Genomic DNA, 27,595 nt, shown 5'->3' with positions numbered 1-27,595 from the left:
GCCCTGAAGAAGTCGTTTGGGATTGGATTGGAGTTTTCCCAAGACGAAACACGTGTTGGCTTGAGTTGTACCATTATGGAGGTGTTGTCAAACACGGCTTGAGTTGTACCATTATGGAGACATGTGCACACCTATGAGGAATAACTATTCAAAGCACTGAATAAGAATGGACTTTTCAAACATGTATTAAAATTTGATGCTTGACTCTTTCTAATCACCTACTGATTATTTATAACAAGTTTCTGTTAGGTGTGCCGCACTACGTACCATTAACTATCGCATTACGCCATAGCTGATCCACCAAGAAATAATCAATCCAGATTTATTAACAAACTGTGCTGAAACATTCCCAGAAATGTGCACACTGCAAGTTATGTTATGTGTATCCTGGAGCTGTTATTGAATGTGATCATTCACTCATTTCATATGCATTGAAAAATTTAAAAGATCATCCATTTGAAACTTTTACACATACAATTACACATCATAACAACCTGTCCACAATAATTGCACAGAGATGAACATCCAACTCATTTGCCTCACTTTATCTTCCACCTTGGCAGTGACTAGGCCTCAGAAGAACTCATGACATATTACAATTGATAGCCTATAAATATCAAAAAGATAACATTTTTGTTTCCGTTAAAGGCAATGTTTTAAGAGACTGATGGCTCCCTCCTTACTAGCTGAACTTCATTGATATTTTCCACTAATAAAATCTTAGAACATACACAATGATGGCCTGCTCAACAGTCCAAGTTCCTTCTAAATGGAATGCTATACCTTAAAAGTTCAAAGGTTCAGTATATAACCTTGACTTGAGTCAGCCAACAGAAATGGCAGTAAAGGGATGATGTGCTCCTGTTACGGGTTATCACACCTTCAACCAGCTTGTCATGTAACAACAGCATAAATGTCATTTCCACATTGTCAACTTATCATGACATGGGTGTGAAAGGACAGATTTTTTGCATATATAAATGCATCCTTTAGACCTTGGATTAGTAGTATTGAGGCGAAAATTCTCAACCTTGGTGCATTCGCAGAAGTATAAATTTGACTAGACTTGCTAGGCCCATTTCAGCACCAGCTAACAAGGTACCTCAGAAACGAACTAACTTATATTTCATCAATTGTCCTTTAAGAAGGCAGAGATTTGCTAAAATGATAGAAGCTACCTCTTGCATGGATAGCATTTACTCCACCAGGAAGGCAGAGGCCATTACCACTGCTATCCCGCTGGACCTATGCCTGCTAAATTTTGCAATGTCTGCAGGTCCTATCGTCACATCTCTATAATGACATTTCTAACAATTTGAGAAAAGTTCGAAAGGTGGTACCTCCACCCATGATAGTGGTCAAACCTTTCCAACCTTCTTTGTTTTTCAAAACCAAATGAGTCGGTTTTTCAAAAACAAAAATTAATGATCGTTAGCAATAGGAAGTTTCTCCTGGTGGAGAAGGGATCATTTTAGGGTTTTTTCGTATCCTTTACTGCCAAGGTTTTCCTGGTGGTGATGGACAGGAAAAAATGTATTACATCATCCATCTTAAATAGAGCACACTATATAATTCCCTTCCTGTGAAGGTAACTACTCCATTGAGAGGTCAGAGGAAATATTCCATAGACGGAGCCAACTGGGTCTCCTTTGAAAGAATATTTAAGGTCCATATGTTTCCAAATGAGAAGGGTGGGCTAGGTACCCTGTCTGCCAAACTTTAAAGTGGACCCTAAGTATTGCCTCAAGCATCCCTATCCCATTTTTTCATTCTCTGTTGTAATCCTTAACTGAAATGGATATGTTCAGACAGAGAACTTTGTTCACAAAGCCCAGCAATTCAAGCATGAAGGCATCAGTTTCACAGAGCAATAATGATTTGTTTGTTCTCTTTTTATTTCTTTAGCTCTCAGCAAATTTTGATGGTCGTGCTGTTGACCTAGGTATGTTGTTATATTGTTAAATATGTTATACAGCAATGATGAAAAATACTTAGCTTGTTTTGGGGACCCGCTGTCTTTTCCTGGGTGAGTGTCAAATTTAGAGCATTCTAAACTTTCACATGCAGCCATATTAGAGAAGTGTACTAGAGGCATACTGAGCATTAATGCATATTCCATGTGTTCCTGGATCACATCTGATTTACAGAAGTAGCAAATGCTTGTACTATTCATTTTGTAAGATAGATAATCCAGTGTCACTTTTTGCTCCGGTATGATCTCAAGGGGGCAGTCCCTCATTTGCTTTGGTGCAAGGCCCAAGTTATTGAGAGATGCATTTGCTCCTGAACCCAAGCCACATTAGGTGGAGAAGGGAGTGACATTGCCTAACATATCTTATACGTATATATATATATATATATATATGCATATATATATATATATATATATATATTTACTCACTTAAAAAACAAAGGTTACAGGGATGTTATAGTTAGGTTCTGAATTTACTCCCGCAAAATTAGAGAAATTCATCAGTTATAGTTTGAGTTATTTCAAGTAACTATAACTTGCGGCGTAACTAGCTCCCCCGCAATGCAGAGTTTTTTATTCAATAATTTGACTTTTAATGTTTCATTGATATTTTATTGACATTATAAAAGTTGTCATGAGTGCAGTAATATCTCTGGTAATTATCAGTGCATGCGAGGGTGTGAGTTATAGCTATCATAGGCTGCAAGTTATATTTTGTAACTATAGTCTATAGTTTATCATTAAATGAAATAACTCAAACTTAACCAAATTTCTTTGGTTTTGTGTGAGTAAATTAAGAACTTAAATATAACATCTATGTAACCTTTGATTTTGTCAGTGAATTTCTATGTTTTTTTAATGTAAAGTAATTTTCATTACTGTATGATAAGACAACCACCGCAATGCAAGGCCTTCAGCCTTGCACAGCAGGGGTTAGCCGCAGGGCCTTGCCTGTGGCCTGAGGCCAGGCCCTGTGGCCAACACCCTTTTCAATATGGAATCATGGAGTAAACACACTTGCTTTGCCTTTGCCAATCCCAGGAGTTGGGCTCATTTGTCCGTTCCAGAAGTGGAGCTTCAACTGGGGGACCTGCTACATTTATATTTGTAAGTGCTTCCTGTTGAGGTTTAATTCCTATGGAATAAACACCATGGCCAGAACGAAAGCTCACCTGCTTGTTTATCCAAAAAGGGTCCACAGTTTTGCACAAAATGTCTATTCTACTAGATTACTTTGTACTGGTTACTTAGTAAGTGCTACCTCATTAGTTGAAGGGCCAGTGTGCAGGAGGGGGATTTTGCAGCCAATTTCAGCTCCTGGGACTCCATCCTCCAGGCCCACCTCTACTCAATAGGGGAGGGAGGCCACTTGAAACACTCCTCTTATTGATCCCCGGGTTCCCACCAAGTCAGAGCAAACAGCTATGTCCCAGGGATAGGCCCTCTGGGCAACAGCAGCAGAGGGCCTGGTGGGTGGTGGTCCCCAAGGCCATTATTGGCTCCTCGAGTGGAGTGGTGGTCCCCAGGGCTGGGGGTCCACAATGGACCTCCTTCATTATCTTATTTCAGCCCTGGAAAGATGGCGATCCCCGGGGCTGCGGGAGTGCCGCACGCCCCCCCCCTTATTTCCAATTAGTTTTCCCCAGGAGATTGTGGTCCCCGGATCCAGGCCAGGGTCCGCAATGGAACCCCTTCATCATTTTCTCTCAGGCCTGGGAAGGTGGCTGTCGCAGGGCCTGCTGGGGCCCACAAGGGCCCCCCCATAAATTTAATATTCAGCCCCAAGGGGTGGCAGTCCCCAGGGATGCAAAGGAGGCGGTTAAAGCCTCCCCTTTAAACAACTTGTTTAGCCCTAGGGAGGTGCTGGGTGCCAGTGATGGGAGACCGCACACCCCCCCGCACACTTTGATAATAAGGCCCTGGTGAGGTGGTTGTCCCCAGGGCTCAAAGATCCTTAAGAGGGGGGCCCATGCACCCCCTCCTTTTTTTTTTTTAGAAAATGTACCAAACCTGCTCCACCTGGGACTCTATTCAAAGCAAATGTGAAAGCTAGCGCTTGGTTTTTGTTTCAATTTGTGAATACATTTGCAGCAATTTTTTTTTAAAGTGCTTTTTTCCCTGGCGAGACCCCTCTGGGACATCAACACCAGAGCTAGGGAGTCACGGTGTCCCTACCCTGACCCCTTTTCTTTTTGTTAAATCTTTTTTTCAGGGATACAGCTGAATCTGAGTCCCATGATGGCTGTCAACAGTTCCTGGTTGCAGTCAATCAGATCTCTGCATGAGATCTGGAGTATTTGCAAAGTTCTTACACCTCCAGATATCTATATTTAGTTTTAATATCTCAGAAAATACTTAATGGGTATGCAATAAAAGAGAAAAATGATTCTTTCTGGACAAAAACCTACCTTTCTGCCACATATGGTGCATAGGAATTATAAGGGGAAACACTTTTTTTAAGCTCCCTTTTTCTCACCCCTGCTTGATAGATCACCCCAAAACTTTCTATGTACAATCAAATTCTCAGGAGCACTTTTATTGGAAAATTTTGTGAAGATTCATCAAACTGCGCCAAAGATATAGGGAAGTCAAAAAATGCTTTTTGTATGGAAACATGGTCCTAACTATAACTACTTAATGGTGACTGCTGACCGCCAGTAGATAATTTTATATATATATATATATATATATATATATATATATATATATATATATACGGAGGTATATATATATATATAATGTATATATATATATATATACATATATATATAAAACAAGGTTTAAAGTAACATTATAGTTATAGTTATACTGTATAGTTAGATGAAATTTTCAGTAACAACGTGACATTTTGAACCAGAAATCATAGAAGTTTATCAGTTAGAGTTAGCTCAAGTAACTATAACTCAAGCCCTAAGGTAACTATAACTCATGCTGTTTTATCATTAATCAGTTAATTACAAGTGTTGCAGTGATATTATCAATGCTGTTGGAGAAAATATAATGAATAATGTAATTACCTTTTCCTGATAAGGGTGTGAGTTATGGTCACCTTAGGGCATGAGATAATTATAATTATTAACTGGTAAATTTCTATGTTTTTAGAGTTTCATTTGTTACATTGTTACTGAATATTTCACCTCACTATAACCTTACTCTACTCTTTGTTTTTATTCAATTTATTTCTATGTTTTGTTCACCATTAAGAAATATTTTAGTACCATAAGTAAAGCCACCACCCCTCGCGGTGCACAGCTTCCAGGCCATGCATGGTGAGAGATTGCCATGCCATGGTGTAAAGGCCCGACAGCCAAACCCCCCGCAGAGGCAGCCAAACCCTCACCTCCAAACTCAACACTGTAATTATAAAGTAAATGTATCGTCTTTCTCCAAAATTTACCAATCATTTTAACCAAATGTAAATTTCAATATTAAACCCCCTTCCCCTTTATTAAAATTACCAGCCCCAGTGGATGGGGTCCTATGGCCTCTTGGAGGGTTGTGGAGCTAGTCTGTGCACTCTCCAGCCCTTTAAATAGGATACCGGCCCCAGTGATGTGGTCCCCAGGGCCTCTTGAAGGCTCGAGGAGTGGGACTGTGCACATTTGTCACCCTAAAACATACACCACACCTAATCACACCCCAGTCTGGCTCATCCAGGGTTTTCTTTTAATGAAAGCAGACAGGAGCCAGCTCTATTTTTTAAAAATCCTCTGTGAATCAGCTGCAAAATTAAAAAAAAAAAGAAATTTTGGCCCTCTGGGCCGCCACCACCAGGCCTTGGGTGTCAGGATATCCCTACCTTTATTGCTTTTTTAGGACTTGGACTGAGTCCTAAGATGCCTGCTACCCCTTCCTGTTGAGGTGGGAGCAGCCAATTAGATCTCAGGATGACAACTGACAGCTCTGTGGACCCTCCATGGCATACTATATACAATATTTTTAAGCTGAATTTCTCCAAAACTACTGGATGGATTTACACCAAAATATAAAAAGCTCTCTTTCTTGATAAGCATCTAGTTTCTGTCAAATTTGGTGTAAATCCATTCAGCGGTTTGGGACATAGCTGTGTTTAAGGTTTTATGGCAAAATGAGTAGGAAAAAGGTTTTTTTTGGGACACCCCCCTTTCTCTCTATTCCTGCTTGATGAATTAACTTGAAACTCTCCATGCACAAACTACTCAAAAAGTAGCAATTCTGGGGAAATATTTTGTAGATTTGTAAAGTTGTGCTAAATTTAGTTGCAACACAAAAAAGGCATTCCTTGTGGAAACATGATCCTAAGTATACCTACCCAGTGTCGTCCATAACTTGGTAATTGTTGCTTAATGTTTGTGTGTGTGTGTGTGTGTGTACATATACATCTATATATATATATATATATACATATATGTGATCAGGACCAGTATGTCGAAACGCGTTGGTGGTGAAGGATGGTGATTTAATTTTGACTGCAATAAAAATAAATAACTTTCTCCTGGAGTGAGGTGGTGAAGTTGCTTGCAACTGTTTGTTTTTGGATATACATATATATATATTTAAAATTGATGAAATTCCACTCATCACTCAGCTGCACCCCAGCTCGAATTCACAGCACCGTTTGTGTAACGTAAAAGCAGCCGCTGACCAAACGTTTCTTCCATAAATTCATTTTTATTTTCATTCGATGTGCTACTTCCAAACAAACAGAATGTCAACGAGTTTCGGCTAACGCCTTCTACGCCTTCTACTCGCAGTCGCCACTAGGTAGTTATAGTTATGACCATGTCTCCATAGGAAAAGCATTTTTTAACATACCTATATCTTTGGTCTCATTTGACTTATCTTCACAAAAAATTCCAAAATAGTGTACCCCTGATTCTTGTTGTGCATGGAAAGTACTGGGGTGATTTGTCAGACGGGGACCGAGAAAAAGGGGAGTAAAAAAAGTGTGTTTCCCACGTTAATTCCTATAGGAGTTTTAAACACAACTACAGCCCGAACGGCTGGACGGAATTACACCAGATTTGGTAGAAGGATAGATTTTGTTCAACAGAGTATTATTTCAATTATTTGGTGTAATTTATTCTGTCGTTTTTGAGGTATTAAAAGGGAAAGACATTTTGAGGGGCCCCTGAGGTATAATATGTCAGGAAACAGGTATTTTTTCCCACACCCGATATTTGTGAATTTGTCGCGACCATCAGCAACGCCCCCGTGTAATGTTGCAATGAATTCATGAATAATGCCAAAACAAATAAAAAAAACACATCCAGTCACAGACCCACTCAGACCCTCATGCCCCCATTCAGAGACACACTCAGATATTCATGCACCTACTCAGATACCCTCTCAGACACTCACCCACCTACTCACAGACCCACTCAGAGACCAACGGACCCACCGACAGACCCATTGAGGTACTCCTGCACACATTCACAGACCCAAGCAGAGACTTATGCATGCATGATTGGGTGGTTAAAGGGGAAGGCGGCTGGGCCTTCAGCTAGCCCCCTCTGCAAATGGCCGAAGGCCGTGCATGGTGCAAGATATTAGAGGATATGAAATAAAAAATAAATAATTCACAGACTCATTCAGACACTAATTCATTCACTCATACATGCACTCAGAGACTCATGCGCCCACCCACACACCCACTCAGACACTCATGCACCCACTCAGATCCACTCACGCACCCACTCACAGATCCACTTACAGAGACAGGTTCTGTGGCCAGCCTTTGGCCTTCCTCAGTGCGGGGTTTGTTGATTTTAAGGGCTTAGCTGCAGGGCCTGGCCAGAGGCCAGGCTCTGCCGACAACCCAAATCGCACATGGCTTAAAGCCGTGAGCAGCAGCAGTTGCATTAACATATAGTAATTAAAAAACAATATAAATTCACTGAAAAAAAAAAGGTTACAGGGATGTTATAGTGGAGAAATAGAATTAAAAAAACAGAAATTCACTTAAAAAAAACAAAGACTACAGGGATGTTATAGTTAGGATTTAAATTTACTCGCACAAAACCATAGACATTCTGCAGTTATTGTTATGGTTAGCTCAAGTAACTATAACTTGTGCCCTAAGGTAACTTTAACTCGCGCCCTCGTCATGCACTGCTAATTACCCCACATATTACTTAACTCATGCCATCTTTGATAAAATCATTGATAATATCAATATGATATTTGCATTATCATTTTTTAGAAGAAAACTGTGCATGGGAGGGGCGCTTACCGTAACTATAACTGCTGAACTTCTATTGTAGTTATAGTTAGGATCTAGTTTCCATTGAAAAAGCGTTTGTTTGACTTGGCAATACCTTTGGGGCCATTTGATGAATCATTATGAACTGTTACAAATAAAGTGTGCCTTAGAGTCTTGTTTTACATAGAAAGTTTTGGGGTAATCTGTCAAGCGGGGGACAGAAAAAGGGGAGTAAAACAAAGATCATGATTCTTGTTATGTGGTGTAAGACCATTCAGTTATTTTGGAGTTATTAAAGGAAGAGAAATTTGTATATCAAGAGGTGGGAATCCTCCTTGGAACCTCTTTTGATCCTCCTGAAATCTGGAGGAAAAGCAAGGCCCTGATTGGCTGGCTGCAACCTGACAGAAATACTAACGTGGCATTAAAAACTCATAGAAATTCAGTGAAAGAAACAAAGATTACAGGGATGTTATAGTTAGGTTGATGCTTACCCATAAAAAAAACACAGAAATTCAGCAGTTACAGTTACACTTATGGTTATACTTATCTGAAGAAATTATAACTTGTTCCAGAAAGTAACTTTGGGCAACAAGTTATTGTTTCTTAACATAAGTATAACTATAACTGCTGAATTTCTATGAGTAAAATGTCACCCTAACTATAACATCCCTGTAGCTTTTGTTTTTTTTGGTTTTTTCAGTGAAACAATTTATATATATATATATATATATATATATATATATATATATATATATATATATATATGTATATATATATATATATATATATATATATACATGTTAGTAATGGGGTCTTTGGTTGACAGTCAGGTTACCCCCTATTCAAGCACGGACCCTCACTCTAGCCAGGGTAAAAGAGAATCAACCTCAGCTAACCCCTGCTTACCCCCTTTGTAGCTTGGCAGAGCAGTATGCTTAACTTCAGACTGCTAGGTGTAAAGTATTTGTATCAACACACACAGTAACTTAATGAAAACACTGCAAAATGATACAACACTGGTTTAGAAAAATAGGAAATATTTATCTAAACAAAACAAGACCAAAATGACAAAAATCCACAATACACAAGTCAAGTTATCAATAAAAATGCAAAAAGAGTCTTTAAGTAGTTTTAAACACACACTAGCGCTGCTAGCTTGAAAATGTAACTGGTGCGCGTCAAAAATAACGCTGCACAGGCGAGTGCACATCAAAAAGGTCTTGCGAGGCGTTGATTCCACTTACGAGCAGGACTGTGCGTCATTTCTCCTTTCACCGGGTCGTGACGTGTTGTATCTTCTCTCCGCAGGAGAGCGGTGCGTCGATCCGGTCAGCACTCTCGATCCGGGCAGGCCTTGCGTTGTTTTTCCATGCACAGCGGTACTTGAGTCAGACATCCAGCTGCACGATGATCCGAAAACCCCACAGTGCGGGTTGTGATCTCCCAGCCTCCGTCAGCGATCCTGAGCGTAGTTTCTCCTGTTCCGTGCGTCGATTTGTCAGTCGTGTTTCCTGCGAGCGTCATTTCTCAACTGCGGAGCTGGCGGCACGTCTTTTCTTCAGCCACAGATCGGAGTTGCGGCGATCTTTTCCCCGCATGGCGCTCTGTGCGTGGATTTCCTTGTCTTTAGGCTGACAGATTCTCCTTTCAGGGTCCCTGGAACTGGATGGGCACCACAGGGCAGAGTAGCAGTCTTTGCTGTCCCTGAGACTTCAAACAACAGGAGGCAAGCTCTAAGTCAAGCCCTTGGAGATTTCTTCTCAAGATGGAAGGCACACAAAGTCCAGTCTTTGCCTTCTCACTCTGGCAAAAGCAGCAACTGCAGGATAGCTCCACAAAGCACAGTCACAGGCAGGACAGCTCTTCTTCCTCAGCTCTTCAGCTCTTCTCCAGGCAGAGGTTCCTCTTGTTTCCAGAAGGGTTTCTAAAGTCTGTGGTTTTGGGTGCCCTTCTTATACCCAATTTCTCCTTTGAAGTAGGCCTACTTCAAAGTAAATTCTCTTTGGAATGTGAAATCCAGCCTTGCCCGGGCCAGGCCCCAGACACTCACCAGGAGGTTGGAGACTGCATTGTGTGAGGGAAGGCACAGCCCTTTCAGGTGTGAGTGACAACTCCGCCCCCCCCAGCACAGCTGAATCATCAGAATATGCAGGCTACACCCCAGCTCCCTTTGTGTCACTGTCTAGTGTGAGGTGCAACAAGCCCAACTGTCAAACTGACCCAGACAGGGAATCCACAACCAGGCAGAGTCACAGAAATGGTATAAGCAAGAAAATGCTCACTTTCTAAAAGTGGCATTTCCAAACACACAGTCTTAAAATCAACTTTACTAAAAGATGTATTTTTAAATTGTGAGCTCAGAGACCCCAAACTCCACATGTTCATCCACTCCCAAAGGGAATCTACACTTTAATCAGATTTAAAGGTAGCCCCCATGTTAACCTATGAGAGGGACAGGCCTTATACAACACATTACCTTAACCGTACACTGCACCCTGCCCTTGGGGCTACCTAGGTCCTACCTTAGGGGTGTCTGACATGTAAGAAAAGGGAAGGTTTAGGCCTGGCAAGTGGGTACACTTGCCAAGTCGAATTTACAGTTAAAACTGCACACACAGACACTGCAATGGCAGGTCTGAGACATGATTACAGAGCTACTTATGTGGGTGGCACAACCAGTGCTGCAGGCCCACTAGTAGCATTTGATTTACAGGCCCTGGGACTTCTAGTGCACTTTACTAGGGACTTACTAGTAAACTAAATATGCCAATCATGGATAAACCAATTACAAACTCATTTTGTAAAGGAGCACTTGCACTTTAGCACTGTTTAGCAGTGGTAAAGTGCCCAGAGTAACAAAAGCAGTAAAATCAGAGTCCAGCACACATCAACAACCTGGGGAACTGAGGCAAAAAGATAAAGGAGACCAAGCCAAGGATGAAAAAGTCTAACAATACATATATATATATATATACACATATGTATCGCAGCAAATACCAAGTTGTGGGTTAACTTGTCAAGGGGATGAGTAGAATTCTTGTTTTTTAGTTTTTTTATAGCTCAGTCCTGCTCTGAGTTCTACAGAAGATAATGAAGATGTTGTAGGAATGGTGTGAATTTAGAAAGAAGATATTTGTATGGAATATAATAGAGTGGAGAGAGAATAGATAGTAATGGTTAATCTCACTTGATGAACATGTGAAGGTACCAGAGTACACAGTGCCACAGTTTATGTGTGAGTGACGAATAGCAACTTTGGAAAAGAGAAATACAAAATTAGCCAGGACCTTGTTTTTCAAAGAAAATGCTTTCTTATTTTGAGTTAGGTCTTTATTTTATGAAATACCAAAAGAAAAAAAATGACAACATGACATTGGATGGAAAATTTCTAGCTAACAAAATTGTATGTTCTCTTCAACTCTGAAAATAAGTCCACCATTTCCATTTTTCAAGCATTTGAAACTGTTGTTTAGGAGAAAGTGGGTCTTAGAAAAGTTCAGTGGGGGATGAGGTAGTTATTTGTGATGGAATTTGAGGATTGTATCTGTGAAACGTGAATTGAATTAAAAGCATTTTTTTCTGAACGGGGAGGGGGGTGTTGGGAAGGTATGTGCATGAGAAATGTTGAATTCATTGTTTACCATTTTTATTCGGTTTTGAAGGGGATATTTGAGATATTCTTCATACTTCTGGTGTTATACGATGTGAAGATAGTCACAGTATCCATTTCAGTAATTTTCTCCACATTCAAAGGGCATGTCACACATGAACTTCCAGTGTTGTCGGTATCATTGCTTTTATGGGCTAGAATGTTTTCTACTTTGACCTATCGTTTGATCTATAGCTAAAGTTCTTTAAATGTTTGAACTGATAGGAATGTGGTGATGGTCTGCCTGCAAACCCTGGTAACTACCTTTATGAATTACATAACTAATGATATATCAAGTGTAGTTGAGTTTCTTATGTTGTAGATGAAGTAGTTGTTTGTCAGGAAGGTCATGAAGGAGACTTCTGGTCATAAAGGGTTACCTCCAATGTGAGTGAAAAGTTGTCAAAATTGTCAATATGGTTGGCTGGGTCGGTGAAAGGTTACCAACTTGGTAGGTGCAATTTCCCCCAATTTCCCCCAAATAGCATGCTTTGTTTTTTAGCCAGGAAATCTTTTTTTTAATTTTTTTTTTTATTCAAAGTACAGTTTTACCCATCCTAATGTCTAAAAAGGGGCTTTTTCAGGCCATTTCAAGTAATTTCATGTTAGCACTAAGTTACACCCTAAGCTACTGCCACGTTTCGTAGATCATAACAACTTTCATCAGTTTCTAAGTGGAATTTCATGCCCCTACAAAGGTGGTTAAATCTTGTGCATGTTTGGAGATGCATCTGTTTACATATATGGGTATGTGTTAATGAGTACAAGTGATTTTACCTCCAGTTCTGTGTTCATTGTCAAGAGGTATAATGTAGATTAAGGGGGTTATTACAACTTTGGAGGAGGTGTTAATCCGTCCCAAAAGTGACGGTAAAGTGACGGATTTACCACCAGCCGTATTACGAGTCCATTATATCCTATGGAACTCGTAATACGGCTGGTGGTATATCCGTCACATTTGGGACAGATTAACACCTCCTCCAAAGTTGTAATAACCCCCTAAGTGCCCTTAATATGTTAACTTTTTTTGAAATTATTTGTTATCAGCTTCAATTGGGAATGAAGCAGACTGGGGTTAATGTGACATTTGAGTTGTGAGCTTTTTTTAAGTGACTGTGGACTTGATGCGGATACCTCAGTAATTAATAATATACTGCTTTTTCACAAACCAACACTGTTCTAGCGCAGAATCTCTGCTAATATTTAATAATCCCAAAATCAGTTGTAATTTCTCATAAAGATGGTGCCTTGGCCAGGCTTAGAACAGTGGACTGCATGTTTTCCCTACAAATATGATGTCTAACAGAAAATAAAGAACTGATGAAGGACTTCACTTGCTTTGCTCATTTAAAAAAACTAAAGCACAGTCTCTGATGTGCTGAAATTTATGATGTTGATAACAACTGTCATGGATCTGGGTTGTACTTGTGAAAATTCCTAGTTTCTCTTTTTTTTTAAACCTCTCATTTATTTTACTTCTGCTGTGGGTTGAGACCTGCTCATGAAATGAAATCTACTGTAATAAAATGTCATCTGCTGTAGTGCTCTGTCTAGAATAGTGTTTAGCTGCAGCCTTCAGTGACCACCATTGAAATAAGGTCTGCTGCTTTGAATAGCTGTTGCAAGGGATCCTAAATAGGATATGGATGAAACATGTTCACATGTATCTGCACCGAGGAAGGCTACGTGGGGTACACGTCTACCTGACTCAGCAAGATATCTATTCACAAGTATCTCAGTGGCAGATGGGACCTAGTCTAAATTGCTAAAATTAAATTGGGTACTGAAAATAAATGATCCACTCCTTTGGGGAAGTGTATAATGTGTAGTGTGTTTTGTGCACTTTGAGGCAAATTTATACTCTGTTTACGCTGAATTTGCATAATTTTCTTATGCAAATTCAGCGCAAACTTAAATCCATATTTATATTTTGACTCTAGACCTGTCTAGCACCAAAATATTGGAGTTAACGTCCTTTTTTTGGATGGGTGAAACCTCCTTGTGTCAATGAGATGCTAGGTAGGGTTTCCCATCCAAAGGCCCTAGAGCCTTATTATTCTCCGGTGGTGGGCTAAAATAATGGTGCTAAGCCTCCATAGCACCATTGTTTAACGCCTGGGTCAGATCGAGCATAAGGGGACCTGTTGACCCATTTCCATGGTCAAGCACCATGGAAAGAGCCCACAGGTGCCCACCCAAAGCCCCGGGAACACCCCCACCCTCTCCAGAGGGACACCAGAGGATAGGAGACCCCATCCCAGGTAAGTAGGGTATGTAGAAGTAAGTATTTAAACCAAACTATTGGCAAATTTAAGTGCCACGTGGGGCCATGAAATGGGCCCTTCTACATGGCACTGGGTGCAATGGCCATGCCCAGGGGACACTTGTCCCCTGTGCTTTCCATTGGGGTGGTGGGTATGACTCCTGTCTTTTATAAGGCATGTGGTATGGATCGTTTTGCATCAGGAAATTACCCTAGGCTAGTTAATGGCATTTATTTTGCCTCTAACCAGCCTAGCGTCATTTTTTAAGGCAAAACTCCCTTCCCCCGTACTGCCATCCCGACCCGGCTAACGTCATTTTCCCAGACGCTAGCCCACTCTTAGCGCAGTCTTGTGGGACTCCATAAATTTGGTGCCCGGCTGGCACTCTGGAATGACGCAAGCCGGCGCTATACTTTGTGACGCAAAACTGCATTCGCTCATTTTTGTGTAAAAAAGTATAAATATGGGCCTTTTAGTTTAAATTTGGATTGACCTGTGATACAAGATTCACAGTCACTGTTTTCCTCTCATATTTTGGATCTGGAAGTCATATCTAATATCGGATTTACGTCTACAAAATGTGTTACTATACCTCTGTAAGAAAGTATTTTTCTGATTCAGTTCTTAATGAAATATGGCTTTTTAGCTGCCTGGCTGAGTGAGCTGATTACTGTGCTCCATAACCTGTCAGGTTAAAGGTCCAAATGACCAATAGGTACATTCTAAAGAGCTTAACCTTCTCTTGCTGGAGGAAGCAGGCAGGTTGGAAAAGTCCGTGTTGCCAATCTAAACTAGAGGGAAATGCCAGGAATTCCTTCCTCTGCTTCCCAGCAGCAGATAAGCAGGTCTCTCTTTCATCATTATTTTCGTTAGATTAAGCTGTTACTATTCGAGCTAAATATTTTAACGTAAGTGCAGGCAGGTATTCTTAATAAGTAATGCAAATATCTTCAAACCCTTGTCATATGATAGAGTTCACATATCGTCGCATTTACCTCTAAAGAAAGCTACACAGAAAGCATACTAAGGCCCTCATTACGAGCCTGGCGGTCTGTGACCGCCAGGCTCGTGGTTGGCGGGAGCACCGCCGACAGCCTGGCGGTGCCCCTTAGGGCATTCTGACCGCGGCGCTTTGGCCGCGGTCAGTGCAGGAAAACCGGCGGTCTCCCGCCGGTTTTCCGCTGCCCGTCAGAATCCTCCAAGGCGGCGCAGCATGCTGCGCCGCCTTGGGGATTCTGACACCCCCTACCGCCATCCTGTTCCTGGCGGTTCGCCCGCCAGGAACAGGATGGCGGTAGGGGGTGTCGCGGGGCCCCTGGGGGCCCCTGCAGTGCCCATGCCAATGGCATGGGCACTGCAGGGGCCCCCGTAAGAGGGCCCCGCTTGTATTTCACTGTCTGCATAGCAGACAGTGAAATACGCGACGGGTGCAGTAGCACCCGTCGCACCTTCCCACTCCGCCGGCTCGATTCCGAGCCGGCGTCCTCGTGGGAAGGTTGTTTCCCGCTGGGCTGGCGGGCGGCCTTAAGGCGGCCGCCCGCCTGCCCAGCGGGAAACTCAGAATGCCGGCCGCGGTCTTCAGACCGCGGTGCGGTATTCCTGCGGCGCAACTTTGGCGGGCGGCCTCCGCCGCCCGTCAAAGTTGTAATGAGGGCCTAAGTGCTTACAAAACCTGATTTGTCTTTACTCTATTGCAAGAAACTACGGGGCAGATTTAAGAGCCTCTTTTGCCATAGTATAGCCACATTAGCATCATTTTTTAACGCTAATGTAGTGATCTTATGGCAAAAACGAGGCTCCAAATTTACAAAGTGCTGCAATGTATGCATTGAGCCACTTTGTAACCCCTTGCGCCACATTATGCCTGTGCCAGACATAATATATGCAAGGGGGGCATTCCCCCATAAGGGGGGGCGAAACAATGGCGCAAAGAAATCTAAAAGCTTTCTTTGTGTCATTTTTTGCAGCACTTTTAATACCTGCTCAGAGCAGGTGTTAAAAGGGGGCACACTATTGGTTACAGTGGACCCCTATGTACTTTTCAGGGTTTGCGTAAAAAAAATTGGTGCTAACCCTGAACAGTACATCAATAGCATAAAGAATTCTGACGCTATTGCCCCCTACTGTGCGCCATCCTGCGCCGTATTTTAAATACGGAGCACACATGGTGGCGGTAGTGGGGCGCTAAGGTGCGCAAGAAAAGTGGCGCTGCACTTTTCTTCAATCTGCCACTATATGCGTTAGCTACCTCTAACGCCAATTCAAACTTCCTCCTCGGTGCCAGCCTTCAATCTTCCCTTCATGAATCCCCTTGTACATATTTCAATATTACCAACAGGTAAACTAACCGAAGTAATATGTTACTCATGATAAAGTTCTACCCGAGCTTTTTTATGACATTAATCCTTCAGCACTTGGAATCAAACTATAAATGTTAGTTTTGTCATTTTTTCATTTACACTTTTGCTCAAGGTTCAGTGGTACATGATACTTTCTAGTATTTTTCTGTAGTGACATGATAAAACCACATTATTCAGAAAATGTCATTCTGCACCTATTCTCCAGATTTGAGTGTATAAGAGAATGTAGCACACAAGTAGACCAGTCTGAGCAAAAATTGGAAACCCTTAGCCTCTTTTATATGAATGTTCTGTACAATGTATATTCTATCAAGGGACAATGATAAACTTTGCCTACCCATGATTACACTCAGCATGTAAAGGTTTTATAGAGTAAGATCTTCCGAAGCGACCACTAGTTCTTAAAATGCTTAGTGATGTATATTTGCTGTCAGTTTTATTAACTTTTTTCTCTCTTCAGCTACAGGCATGCACTACTTATTCAACAGTAAAACAGGCGAAGTTCAATGGTTGAAATAAGTTACAGAACCACTTCAGAGCAGGAATTCTCAGATGTGCACGCTCCTTCTGTAAACCCAAGGAAAACTGAAAACAAATATTTTATTTTGCTTATGGTTTTAGATCATATATATCGCAATGCTGTGTGCCCAAAACACCGCCATAATTTAAATTGTTTGTGTTATTGATAAATCTACTGACTTTCACTTCCACAAAAGATCCTGTTTTTATGCGCATGAATATTTTAATTTCAGTGTTGTTGTAGTTTGAAGGGAAATGCATTTGAAATGTTTGTTAAAGCAAGGTAAAGGTTACAAAAAGGCATGCTCATTAGCCAAATGCCCTGGTGTACCGGAAGTGACCTTGAAAAACATCACAAGAAGCGACATCATATGGCTTTAACCCGATGGCATCACTGAAAAGGACATTTTGTGAACTTTTGCCAAGATGAATTCACATTGTTGAAATGGATGGGAACAGAGGAACGCCAAAAAAGCTTATATGTTAGGAGTATCAGTATTCCCAGACGCAGCGCTTTAGTGAAACAGTGCCTCCCACTGCCTGTTTTACTATGTCATGACATTGATGAAATGCCTTTCAACGAGGTTCATAGCAATTGAGATGTGCAACCGCTCATGTTCTGAAAATGTCGATCATTTTTAAAAATTCTTATTGACGTGTACATGTATTCACCAAGTAAGTAATAAAACGAAAAACAAATCCATTTGGGACATTAGAAGTCTCCCTACGTTTATGTAGTATTACTGGTAAAACATTAGGGGGGTTATTCTAACTTTGGAGGAGTGTTAATCCGTCCCAAAAGTGACGGTAAAGTGACGGATATACCACCAGCCGTATTACGAGTTCCATAGGATATAATGGACTCGTAATACGGCTGGTGGTAAATCCGTCACTTTTCCGTCACTTTTGGGACGGATTAACACCTCCTCCAAAGTTAGAATAACCCCCTAGGTCTTTGTCTGCTCATATTTGATCTGGACAAGAAAGTATATTTTATCATGGTCCTCAGCATGGCATTCACAGATTCATTCAATTCAAACTTTTTTCAACCCGCAATAGCACAGCTGTTCACCCTGCAGGCTCTCCAACTTTTTTTTTCCAACAGCGCCTTCTTCATATAATGCTCTCTCTGCCCTCATCCACCAATCCATTTTGGCATACCACGTCTCAAAGTTTTGGTTGCTCATGGTGCCACTGCAGCCTGTAGTGCACGGTGTTTAAACTTCCATTTCATACTAGCAAAATAATCATTCTGCCAGGCCCTAGCCTTCCTTTAAAAAAATTATAAATCACCCCTATGATAGGTCGGGCAAGGTGCGGATTATTTAAGAAGTAGGACATTTGTGTTTACATCTTACCCGTCCTGACATTGAAAGCATCCTTGAGTTGTTTTCACTGTAGGAAGGCCTATCTCTCCATAATGACTAACACTGGATTACCCTATTACATTTAGTAAGTGCTTACTTCAGATTGGGAGAAGATAGAGAAATGATGCTTACACTGAAAAAAATTGTTGTTTAATGTTGTCTTTGATGGCAGAGTCGGATTTTAAGTTACAATTTTGCAAATGGCACTTTAAGACAGTAGGTGTTATCCTGCTCAAACCAACTGTGCCTTTCTGCCAGTGCCCTGGGTGACACAAGTGTGACCGGCTCTCCTGTGGTGCTTTGTGTATTGTGCCCAGATAGTGAACAATGGGACATGGGTGTAGCTGGGAATGCGTCTTCCTAGCAGGGTGGCTGGAAGGAGATGCACTCTGCCCTGATTACATATCTTAGGTTCTGGTCCGCAGCACACACAAAGGCACCTGACAACAGGCCTGGCCTTGGATTTGTTCCCCTAGACAGTTTGGAGCCAGGGGAAAGGAAAGAACTGATCAGAACCAGTTTTAGGGGTAGGACAGGGAATTCCTCACACAGAAATTGGCACCAGGTATAAAAATAGGACCCTCAGAGCCACTCTTCAGAACACATCTAGATCTGCGGAAGATTCAGAAGAGCGACTGACGTGCTGCCAGAAAAACTGCCCTGCTGCTGAAAGGACTGCCTTATTGTCTGAAGAAAGAAGATGGACCTGCCTACCTTGTTCCCAGGATACTCAGGGTGACTCCAAGGGTCAGATGGGTGACCTCCTGTGTGAGCTACAGGGTCACAACAAGCTTCCAGAGGGCTCTCTGTCTCTACCCAGCTAACTAGAAACAACTGGAGCCTAACTAGACCTGCCTGAGCCCTTTTGCTGGCCTCTGTTTGAGTCGATCCCGAGCTCCAAGAGATGTCCTAGGCCCTAGAACCTTGGCTGGCATCATTGAAAGCTCTACCTAAAGGAAAAGGTGAAAATCTTGAAGTTTGGGCTCCTTGCACCACAAATGGGCCTGTTCGCTCCAAGACTGCAGCCAGCGATGACCACCAGTATGAAGTTGCAGCAGGACCTGCTCTTCGTGCAGACGACTGGTAACAAAAAACCTGCACTACGCTACAGCAGCCACTGTCTGGGACAACCCACTAATACAAATTTCCAGTGACAACCACTCTGTGAGCTATAACAATCATAATGCTCAACCTGCTCTTCACACCAAGAGCCTCCTCCTTACTCTCCCCTCTAGTGCAAATTGAACTCTTTATGCCTGTCTAGAGAAGATAACTCTTCAGCAGAACTATCCTGGTCCTGTATCTAACCCTCAAACATGTTTGGCCTGAACTAGTGACCCTGGTCTAGCATGACCAGGTAACCATGATTGTCACTTTCTGTCAGGAAAAAGGCTGTGCGCTGTCCAGGTCCAGCCCGAAACTCTGCTGCGCTTCATGCGCACCACTTGTCATCCCCTCTTGTTCTAAAAGTGGTCATCAGCATCGTCTGCCCTGTGGTAAAGCTCATGTAGCTGCAGGGACAGGACATTGGTGGTCAAGATGCACTTATCAGTGCTATTCCATGAAGGGACTACAATTCCCATGTTTTTAGAGGCGGTAGCCATCTTGGGGTGTGGCAGGCATATAAAGCCCAGCCACACCTAAGCACATTGCTCAATATTTTGAATACTTCGATACAGTCAGACCTCATGGGGGTTCCTCTGATTAAGAGCAGATTTCCTGCATGGCAGATTGACAGCAAATCGGAGTATCCTTGTTTCCATAGTGAATTCAGATACGAGTAGGTCGTACTCATAGCGGTACGGCCTTGATGAGTCCAATCTTGAAGGGAGTTGTTACTTCCAAAGGTAAAGTGCCCCTTAGCACAACGAGCAAGGCGTTTTCAGTTTAAAGAGTAAAGCGGCCTTGGCGTAACGATCAAAGTGTTTCGGAGCACAGAAGTAAAGCGCCCCTTAGCACAACGAGGAAAGCGTTTCAGTCCACATGAGTAAAGCGCTCTTGACACAGCAATCAAAGCGCTTCAGTCCACATGAGTAAAGCGCTCTTGGCACAGCAATCAAAGCGCTTCAGTCCACATGAGTAAAGCGCCCTTGGCACAGCAATCAAAGCGCTTCAGTCCACATGAGTAAATCGCTCTTGGCACTGCAATCAAAACACTTAAGTCCACATGAGTAAAGCGCCCTTGGCATGGTAATCAAAGTGCTTCAGTCCACGAGTAAAGCACCCTTGGCACGGCAATCAAAGCGCTTCAGTCCACATGAGTTAAGTGCCCTTGGTTCGGCAATCAAAGCACTTCAGTCCACATGAGTAAAAGGCCTTGACACAGCAATCAAAGTGATTCAGGCCACATGAGTAAAGTGCCCCTTAGCAAACCGAGCATAGCGCTTCAGACAAGACAAGTAAAAGCGCTTCCTAGAATAATAATCAAAGCGCTTTATGAACAATAAACAAGGCGCTTCTGCCCAATGAATAAAGCGCTTCAAGTTCAATGAGAAAAACTTTCAGGTCTTTAGTTGTTAATGTGGAAGCATTTCAGAGATAAGCAAATTATAGTTTCATTGTTCTTTTTTGGAAAGCATTTTTGGAGAGAAGCAAATTATAGTTTCATTATTCTTTTTTGGAAAGCATAATATGTGAGATACATATTTAAGTCTTTGAGAATTTCCAAGCTGTGATCAAACGTTTATGTTATGAATGCATAGTTGTGACAGGATTGATATTCAGAGTATGACCATAGTCCAAACCTCTTGCCGTCTCTTGGTTCAGAGGTAGTAGTTTGTTCTTGTTTCATGATTCAAAGACAGGGCTTCGCCCTCATTTCACAAAATTGTCTCAATCTGATATCATGGAGATGCTTTTATTTCAAGAGTCTATTGATAAGTTGGCCTGGGACTTGTCCAAAAGCAAAGTAGGCCCCCTGGCCCTGTTGGTCATGGTGGGGTTGCTCAAGTGATGGGTGACCTCTCTGGGTCAGCTAGGTGTTGCCCTAGCAAAGTTAGGGGTAGGGGAGGTGGGCACCTCACTCCCAAGTTGGCAGAGAGAGAGGAAGAATACCCCCCTAGAGGGAAGTTTCAGTTTGAGATGGATCCTTTCACTGTTGGGATGGAGTCACTACCCAGAGGGAGTGACCATGGCAGGAGGATGTAAGGCAGAGTATGCGCTGCAAAGGGACAGCCTGTCCTCTTCACTATCTTCCTTGCCTGACAAGCCAGGAAGACTATCCCAGTGTTGGGCTGAGTCTCCTGGGCGTGTGGGCTGGGGGGGGGGCTTGTGTGAGAGAACTGGGATGATTGCAGAGGCCACCTAACTTTTTGTCCCCATTTTCCACTTTTTGCTGGTGTTTTCCTAACTCTGATGGTGCCCTGGGTACTGCTAACCAGTCACAGGCCCTGTGCTTGTGCTCTGTATACAATCAGTATGCAAATTAGGCTAATTATAATTGGCTAAGTCAACCTACCTATAAGTCCCTAGTATATGGTAGGGCATGTAGGTTTAGGGACCACAACACAGGTAGTGCACCCATAGGTGCACTGCTGAGGTGTCCAGGATCATTTTAAACGCAGGCATGCCTTGCTGGCCGCTTTTAAATTAAAGTTATAAGCAAATTCGACTTTGGAATTAAAAGTAGTTCTAAAGTCTTTAACTACCTTATTTGTACATATAAGTCAACCCTAAGGTGTGCCCTATGTGCCCCTAGGGCTGGGTGCCATGTAACTATGAGCAGGGACCTTATAAAAATAGTTTTATAAGCCCTGGTGAGGTAAAACAGCCAAGTTTGTTTTCCCTCATTGTAGTGAATGGCCTCCATAGGCTAGAATGGGGAAACTTTATTTTAATTTTAAAAGTCCTCTTAAGTAACAGATACCAGAAGTTTGGTATCAAATTATTTGTTAAAATAAATCCCACAACTTGCAGTTGTGGGATTTAATATAACTTGTTCAGGTAAAGAGTTTTTAACTTTACCTGAAAAGTTGCCAACTTCAGTCATGCAGTGTTTGTGCTGCTGTGCTCTGATTAGTCAGCCTCGGGCATCCATGCCAGGCTGCCTTGATGAGGTGTGAAGTGGCCTGGCTCCACACAAAGAGATGTGCCTGTGGGAGAAGATCTCCCCTCAGCAGATGGTGAAGCAGGAAGGGGGAAGTCTGCCAAACTGGTCTTCAAAGGCAGAGAAGGACATTTGGAGCAACCCAGCAACACCCTCACATCCTGCAAACCCAGACAATTAGGTGCCCCCTTGATTAGATTAGGAGAGGGCAGGAGAGGGGTGCGTTTAGGATTTTTAGCCACACCAGTGGGTGGGCTTAGCCAGATGTAACCTCCAAAAATCACTTTCAGCCATGATGGATTTTTGAGGAATGTTGCTCCCTGGGATTGATTTTTGCCACACTTCCCAGGAAGTGGCCATCACAGGGGGAAGGACCCTGTCCCTGATTGGAGATCCAGGACCCCCCTGTTTTTCCCCCAGGAACAAGGATAAAACTGGCAGACCTGCACCCACACCTCAGATCCCATTCAGATTCCAACAAGGAAGAACTACAGGAGAAGAAGGACTGCCCTGCTGGACCCCTGACCTACACCTGGACACTGCACTCTAGAGGACTGCACCAGCTGCACACTTGGGCTTCACCAGTAATGGGCTTTACCTGTCTTCTACTGCTTCGAGAAGGGACTCCCTGTTTGCTACAGGTACAAAGGAGCTGCCCAGAGTCCCCTGCATTAAGTCCTGCAAGCAGAGCCCACCTGACCAGCGTCTAGTGGCCATTGAGGATTCTGACCAGGTGCTTTCTTGGAATTGTAGCCTCAGCTCCCTAGGAGCAACTCAAAGCTTCTGGAACCTTGGATCAAGTTGTGGACACTTCAAGGACACAAAAAGGACCTCTGGAAGAAGATCCAGAAGTTTGGAGACGTTTGAAGCAACTCCATAGGTTGAAGGGGTGCATTGTGGGAGTTGTAGTCCCAGACCCCAAGAGGCACACCAGAGCCTCTGAACCCTTGGCTGGTACTGTGGAACACTTTCCTGAATCAAACCCTTCTGAAAGTAAGTGTGACAGTGTTACCTTGTGGGTGGCCCGAACTCTGGACTTTGTTCCTTTCCAGTGTGCCCTTTTTTAACCCTTTGAGCGCTAGTGGCTTCTATGCGCTAGAAAGCATTAATTATTTTAAAATTCATATCTCCGGTTCTCCTTATCCGATGTTATTCATGTTGGTGTCATTTTAAAGATAAAAATATAATCTATTCTTATAAATTGATTTTGGATTTTTAAACTGTTTCCTGTGTTTTATTAATTACTGTTTTGTGATATTTGAATGCTTTACACTTTGTCTCCTAAGTTAAGCCTTGTCACTGGTTGCCAAGCTACCAAGGGTTGAGCTAGGTTTAATTTACTGAGACCTGACGGGACCTAAGTGGCGGTTAGTGGCCTATTGCTAAGTGTAGGTACTTACCTGCCCTTATCAATAACCCATTTTCCAACACCAGGATGCTAATCAAGACTATAAAAATAAAATTCAACCCCCTCAACCAAATTTCCCTCAAGAACTCAACTGAAAATTGCAACATCTTTGAGTGCTTCTTCCAAGAAAAAACATGAAAAAACATGAAGAACATCATATTTTATTTGAAACCTAAAATGCGTAATACAGCATTCTTGTTCCTAATTCACGAAAGTCTATAAACATAAACTTAGTACTATTTCTACAATCAACACATTATCACACTTCATAGACCTTATAACTGATAATTTCATTAAAGATTTAAGCCATTCCATGTCCATCTTCTGATCAACAATGATCAACTTCTACCCCTTACTAGCAGACATACTTGACAGCCTAAATAGGTCACACCCCTTTTAAAGATATGACAAGTTAAGAAGCGTATCTATAAGAACTTAGGGCCATATGTATGAAAAAAAGGCCTCGCGAATCGCAAATAGCGATTTTTAAGAAATCGCTTTTTCCGAGTCGCAATAGGCCATGTAACAAAATTGCGATTCGGAATTAGCGATTTCTTAAAAATCGCTATTTGTGGTTTGCGAGGCCCATTTACCTAATCGCAATTTGCATTTTTGCAATTTGCAATTTTTTACCGAGAAAGCACACCTGGAGGAGCCTGATGACATCACAAGCAGGAAGTGAGTCATCCCAGGCAGTTTCAGGTGCCACACCCAAACCAGCATCCAGAGAGAGAGCAGCCCAGCCACACTGAGCAACACTCTGAAGGAGGCAGCACACCTGAGCAACGATGGACACCTCAGCCCAAGGAAAGGAGAAGGGAGAGAGAAAGAGGAAGCTCAAATTCAGCGAACAAGAGCTTGAGGTGCTGACAGAGGAGGTGGTCAGGAGCCATGACCGCCTTTTTGGCAAAAGTTCACTCCAGGTGCCGGAGAGTGAGAAAAGAAGACTCTGGGAAGATATTCAATCCAAAATCTGCACAATTGGAGTGACACAGCGCTCGGTCGACGAGATAAAGAAGAGGTGGTATGACCTGTGGTCCCAAGCGAAGGAGAGGGTGGCAAGAAGACAGCAGGAGGCCAGGGGCACAGGAGGCAGTCCACTCACAGAGCCACCATCCACCCCATTAGAGGACCTAGTGGAGTCGACACTCCTCTCTGAAGCTGTGACTGGTGTCACAGAGATAGACACTTCGGGCACACCAAGTACCAGCCAGGGTAAGTGCAATATTGAATTGTAACCCCATATGTGTATGCACAAAAGCCCCTTAGGAATTAGCAAGTAATGTTAAACATTGTGAGAAGTAGTCCATTCCACATCTTAGAAGCAGCACAACAATGCATTATGGGAGTGGCAGTCCACAACCCAGAGCTGAAAGTAGCACGTACAATGTAATTAAGTAAAGTAACACCCAGAGGAACACAACACCCACAACACAGTGAAGAGAAGTACCCGTACCTTTATTACAATTGTGTGCCCTTACTTGCAACAAACATAACTGACATGCTGCATATTGTCGTTGCAGGTGGGCCAGGCCCAGCAACCACAGCATCAGCCAGCGTAGGCGAGACTGACACCCATCCAGCCTCTGTTTCTAACACAAGTGGGTCTCTCACCATTGCACCAGTCCGACACAGGCCCAGGGCACTGCCACTGCCAGAGCTCAGCCAAGATTCAGATTAGCAGCAGGAAGGGCCAATTACACCATCCCCAACTGGCAGGCGCACCCAAATGCAGGAGGCCAGTTGTCAGCAGACCACAGCAGCCCGCAGGATGGCAACAAGTGCAGGTGCACAGCAGAATGAGGCAGGTGAGGGTCCCTCCTTCTTTGGTGGGCTGGAAGCTGCTATGTTGCAGCAGCAGCGCCTATAAAAGAAGAGGATCCTTGGTTTACAAAAAAATATGCAGCAACATAATAGCAACATGGGGGTCCTGCATCGCCAGCTTGAGTGCCTCAATGCTAATATAGAACTGCTGCATGAGGGACAGGTTCAGGCATCACAGGACACCAGAGAGCTCACTTGAGCTGTGTGTGAACTATGCCATGAGCTGCGCCATGAGAGGGTGAGCCACTGCAGACAGGAGCGCAGATTTATGAAAATGTTTGGGGGCTTCTGTCGCTCTGTGAAAAGGGTGGCAAATGCAACGTCACTGATTGCACGTCGTGCAGTGGCTGCACAAGTGGAGGCAGCACACAGCAGCAGGGATGTGGCTAACGGACTGGTACAAATCACTAACGTGATCAATAACATAATGGGACAGATGTCAGCCAAACCCAGTGAGCTTGCACTGGGGGACACAGAGGACACTTCCGGCCTCAGCAGTGTAGCTGTATCAGCATTGGACACCAGACGGCGCAGTGCCAGGCACAGCACTGCCACTGAGGCGGATAATCGAGGTGCCAGTGAGGTAACTGGGCACCCGAGTGGTGTGCGTGGCCGCAAAAATAACTGTAGCTGCCAGAGGGGTAATGTGTCCACTATGATGTAATAGTGCATTACTCAGGACCTCTATTGTCTCTAGTTTTTCACTTCATTTTTTTTGCTATTCGTAGAACGAACATTTACTGACATTAAGATAAAAAATGTAATTCACTACAGGTACAGTTGTCAGTGCATTTGTGTCATTCATACTTACATCTGAAATGGTTGTGTGTGATGTCAGCACGCCTTTGCCTTCCCTCTGCTGCACTGCTCCTGTCTGCTGGCTGTAGGGGTGGGAGGGGGTCATCATCCTCATCAGATTCAGATTCACATATTTCTACAGGTATGCCCCTGGTGGTAGCTATATTGTGCAAGATTTCACAAGTAGCCACTATTCTACATGTGGTCTCTTGACTGTACTGTAGTGCTCCTCCACTTTTGTGGAGGCACCGGAAGCGACTCTTCAGCAGTCCAAATGTGCGCACCACCACGTTGCGGGTCACCCTGTGTGCTGCATTGTATCTCCGTTCATCAGGTGTTGCAGGATTGAGGTAGGGCATCATCATGTAGGTGCGCACTGCGTCAGCACTGTCTCCTGGAAGGGACAGAGGGCAAGATGCGTAACTGAGCCATCTGACATCAGCACGCCATCAATGCACCATTGTATAGAGGGACAATACCTAGTAGATCTCCTTCTCCAAACTCCCCAGCTAGCAGTCTTGTGTGTATGCCGCTAGGAGAAAGATGTATGAATCATGTGTGCTCCTTGGGTACCTGGCCACGACATCAGTTATGATGTAGGAAGCATTGCATATCACCTGTATATTCATTGAATGTTGGTATTTCCGGTTGCGGTACACATACTCTGTGGCTGATGGTGAACAGATTGCAACATGTGTCCCATCTATGGCACCTAGGACGTGGGGGAACTGTTCTATCTGGTCAAAATATATTTTTGTCTGCTGTATTTCCTGTGGGGTGTGGGGGAATCTGATGTACTGGTGTAGTTTGCTCAGCATGGCGTTGATAAATGCATTGAAAAATCTAGAGAGGGTACTCTGTGAGACCCCTCCAGCTGCTGCTATGACCCCTTGATAGCTCCCTGAGGCAATTAGGTGGAGGGAGCATAATACCTGCACATGGGTGGGTATGCTGTGAGTCCTTAGTGTTCTGCGCTGCAGTATGGGTTGTAGCTCAGCTATCAAATCAAGAAACATGGCTGAGTTCAACCTATACCTCTCATATATTTCCTCCTCTGTCAGGTTAAAAAGTGTAATGCGCACTCTGAAAATGCGCTCCTGTCTCCTCCTCACTCTCCTCAAACCTGCCAAGATCCTCATCCTCCTCGCCTTGACGTAGAGTGCAGCCATTGTGAAAAAGAGTCTGAGGCATTCTGCGCCTCTTTA

General features: G+C 43.1%; 1 protein-coding gene across 1 annotated transcript in view; it reads left to right on the top strand.

The window, feature by feature from the left end:
- LOC138287161 (cadherin-related family member 4-like) overlaps positions 1-17,645 on the top strand; it is a 182,049-nt gene extending 164,404 nt beyond the window's left edge. The window contains exons 9-10 of the mRNA XM_069227521.1: positions 1,906-1,942; positions 16,890-17,645. Coding sequence (XP_069083622.1) covers positions 1,906-1,942; positions 16,890-16,948 — 96 coding nt within the window. The 3' untranslated portion in view covers positions 16,949-17,645. The remainder of the gene's footprint in view (positions 1-1,905; positions 1,943-16,889) is intronic.
- The last annotated feature ends 9,950 nt before the right edge of the window (positions 17,646-27,595 follow it).

The sequence above is a fragment of the Pleurodeles waltl genome, chromosome 4_1, assembly GCF_031143425.1.
Source record: "Pleurodeles waltl isolate 20211129_DDA chromosome 4_1, aPleWal1.hap1.20221129, whole genome shotgun sequence".
Lineage (NCBI taxonomy): Eukaryota > Metazoa > Chordata > Amphibia > Caudata > Salamandridae > Pleurodeles > Pleurodeles waltl.
Note: the sequence above shows the minus strand (reverse complement) of the source record. Positions and strands in the feature narration are given on the sequence as shown.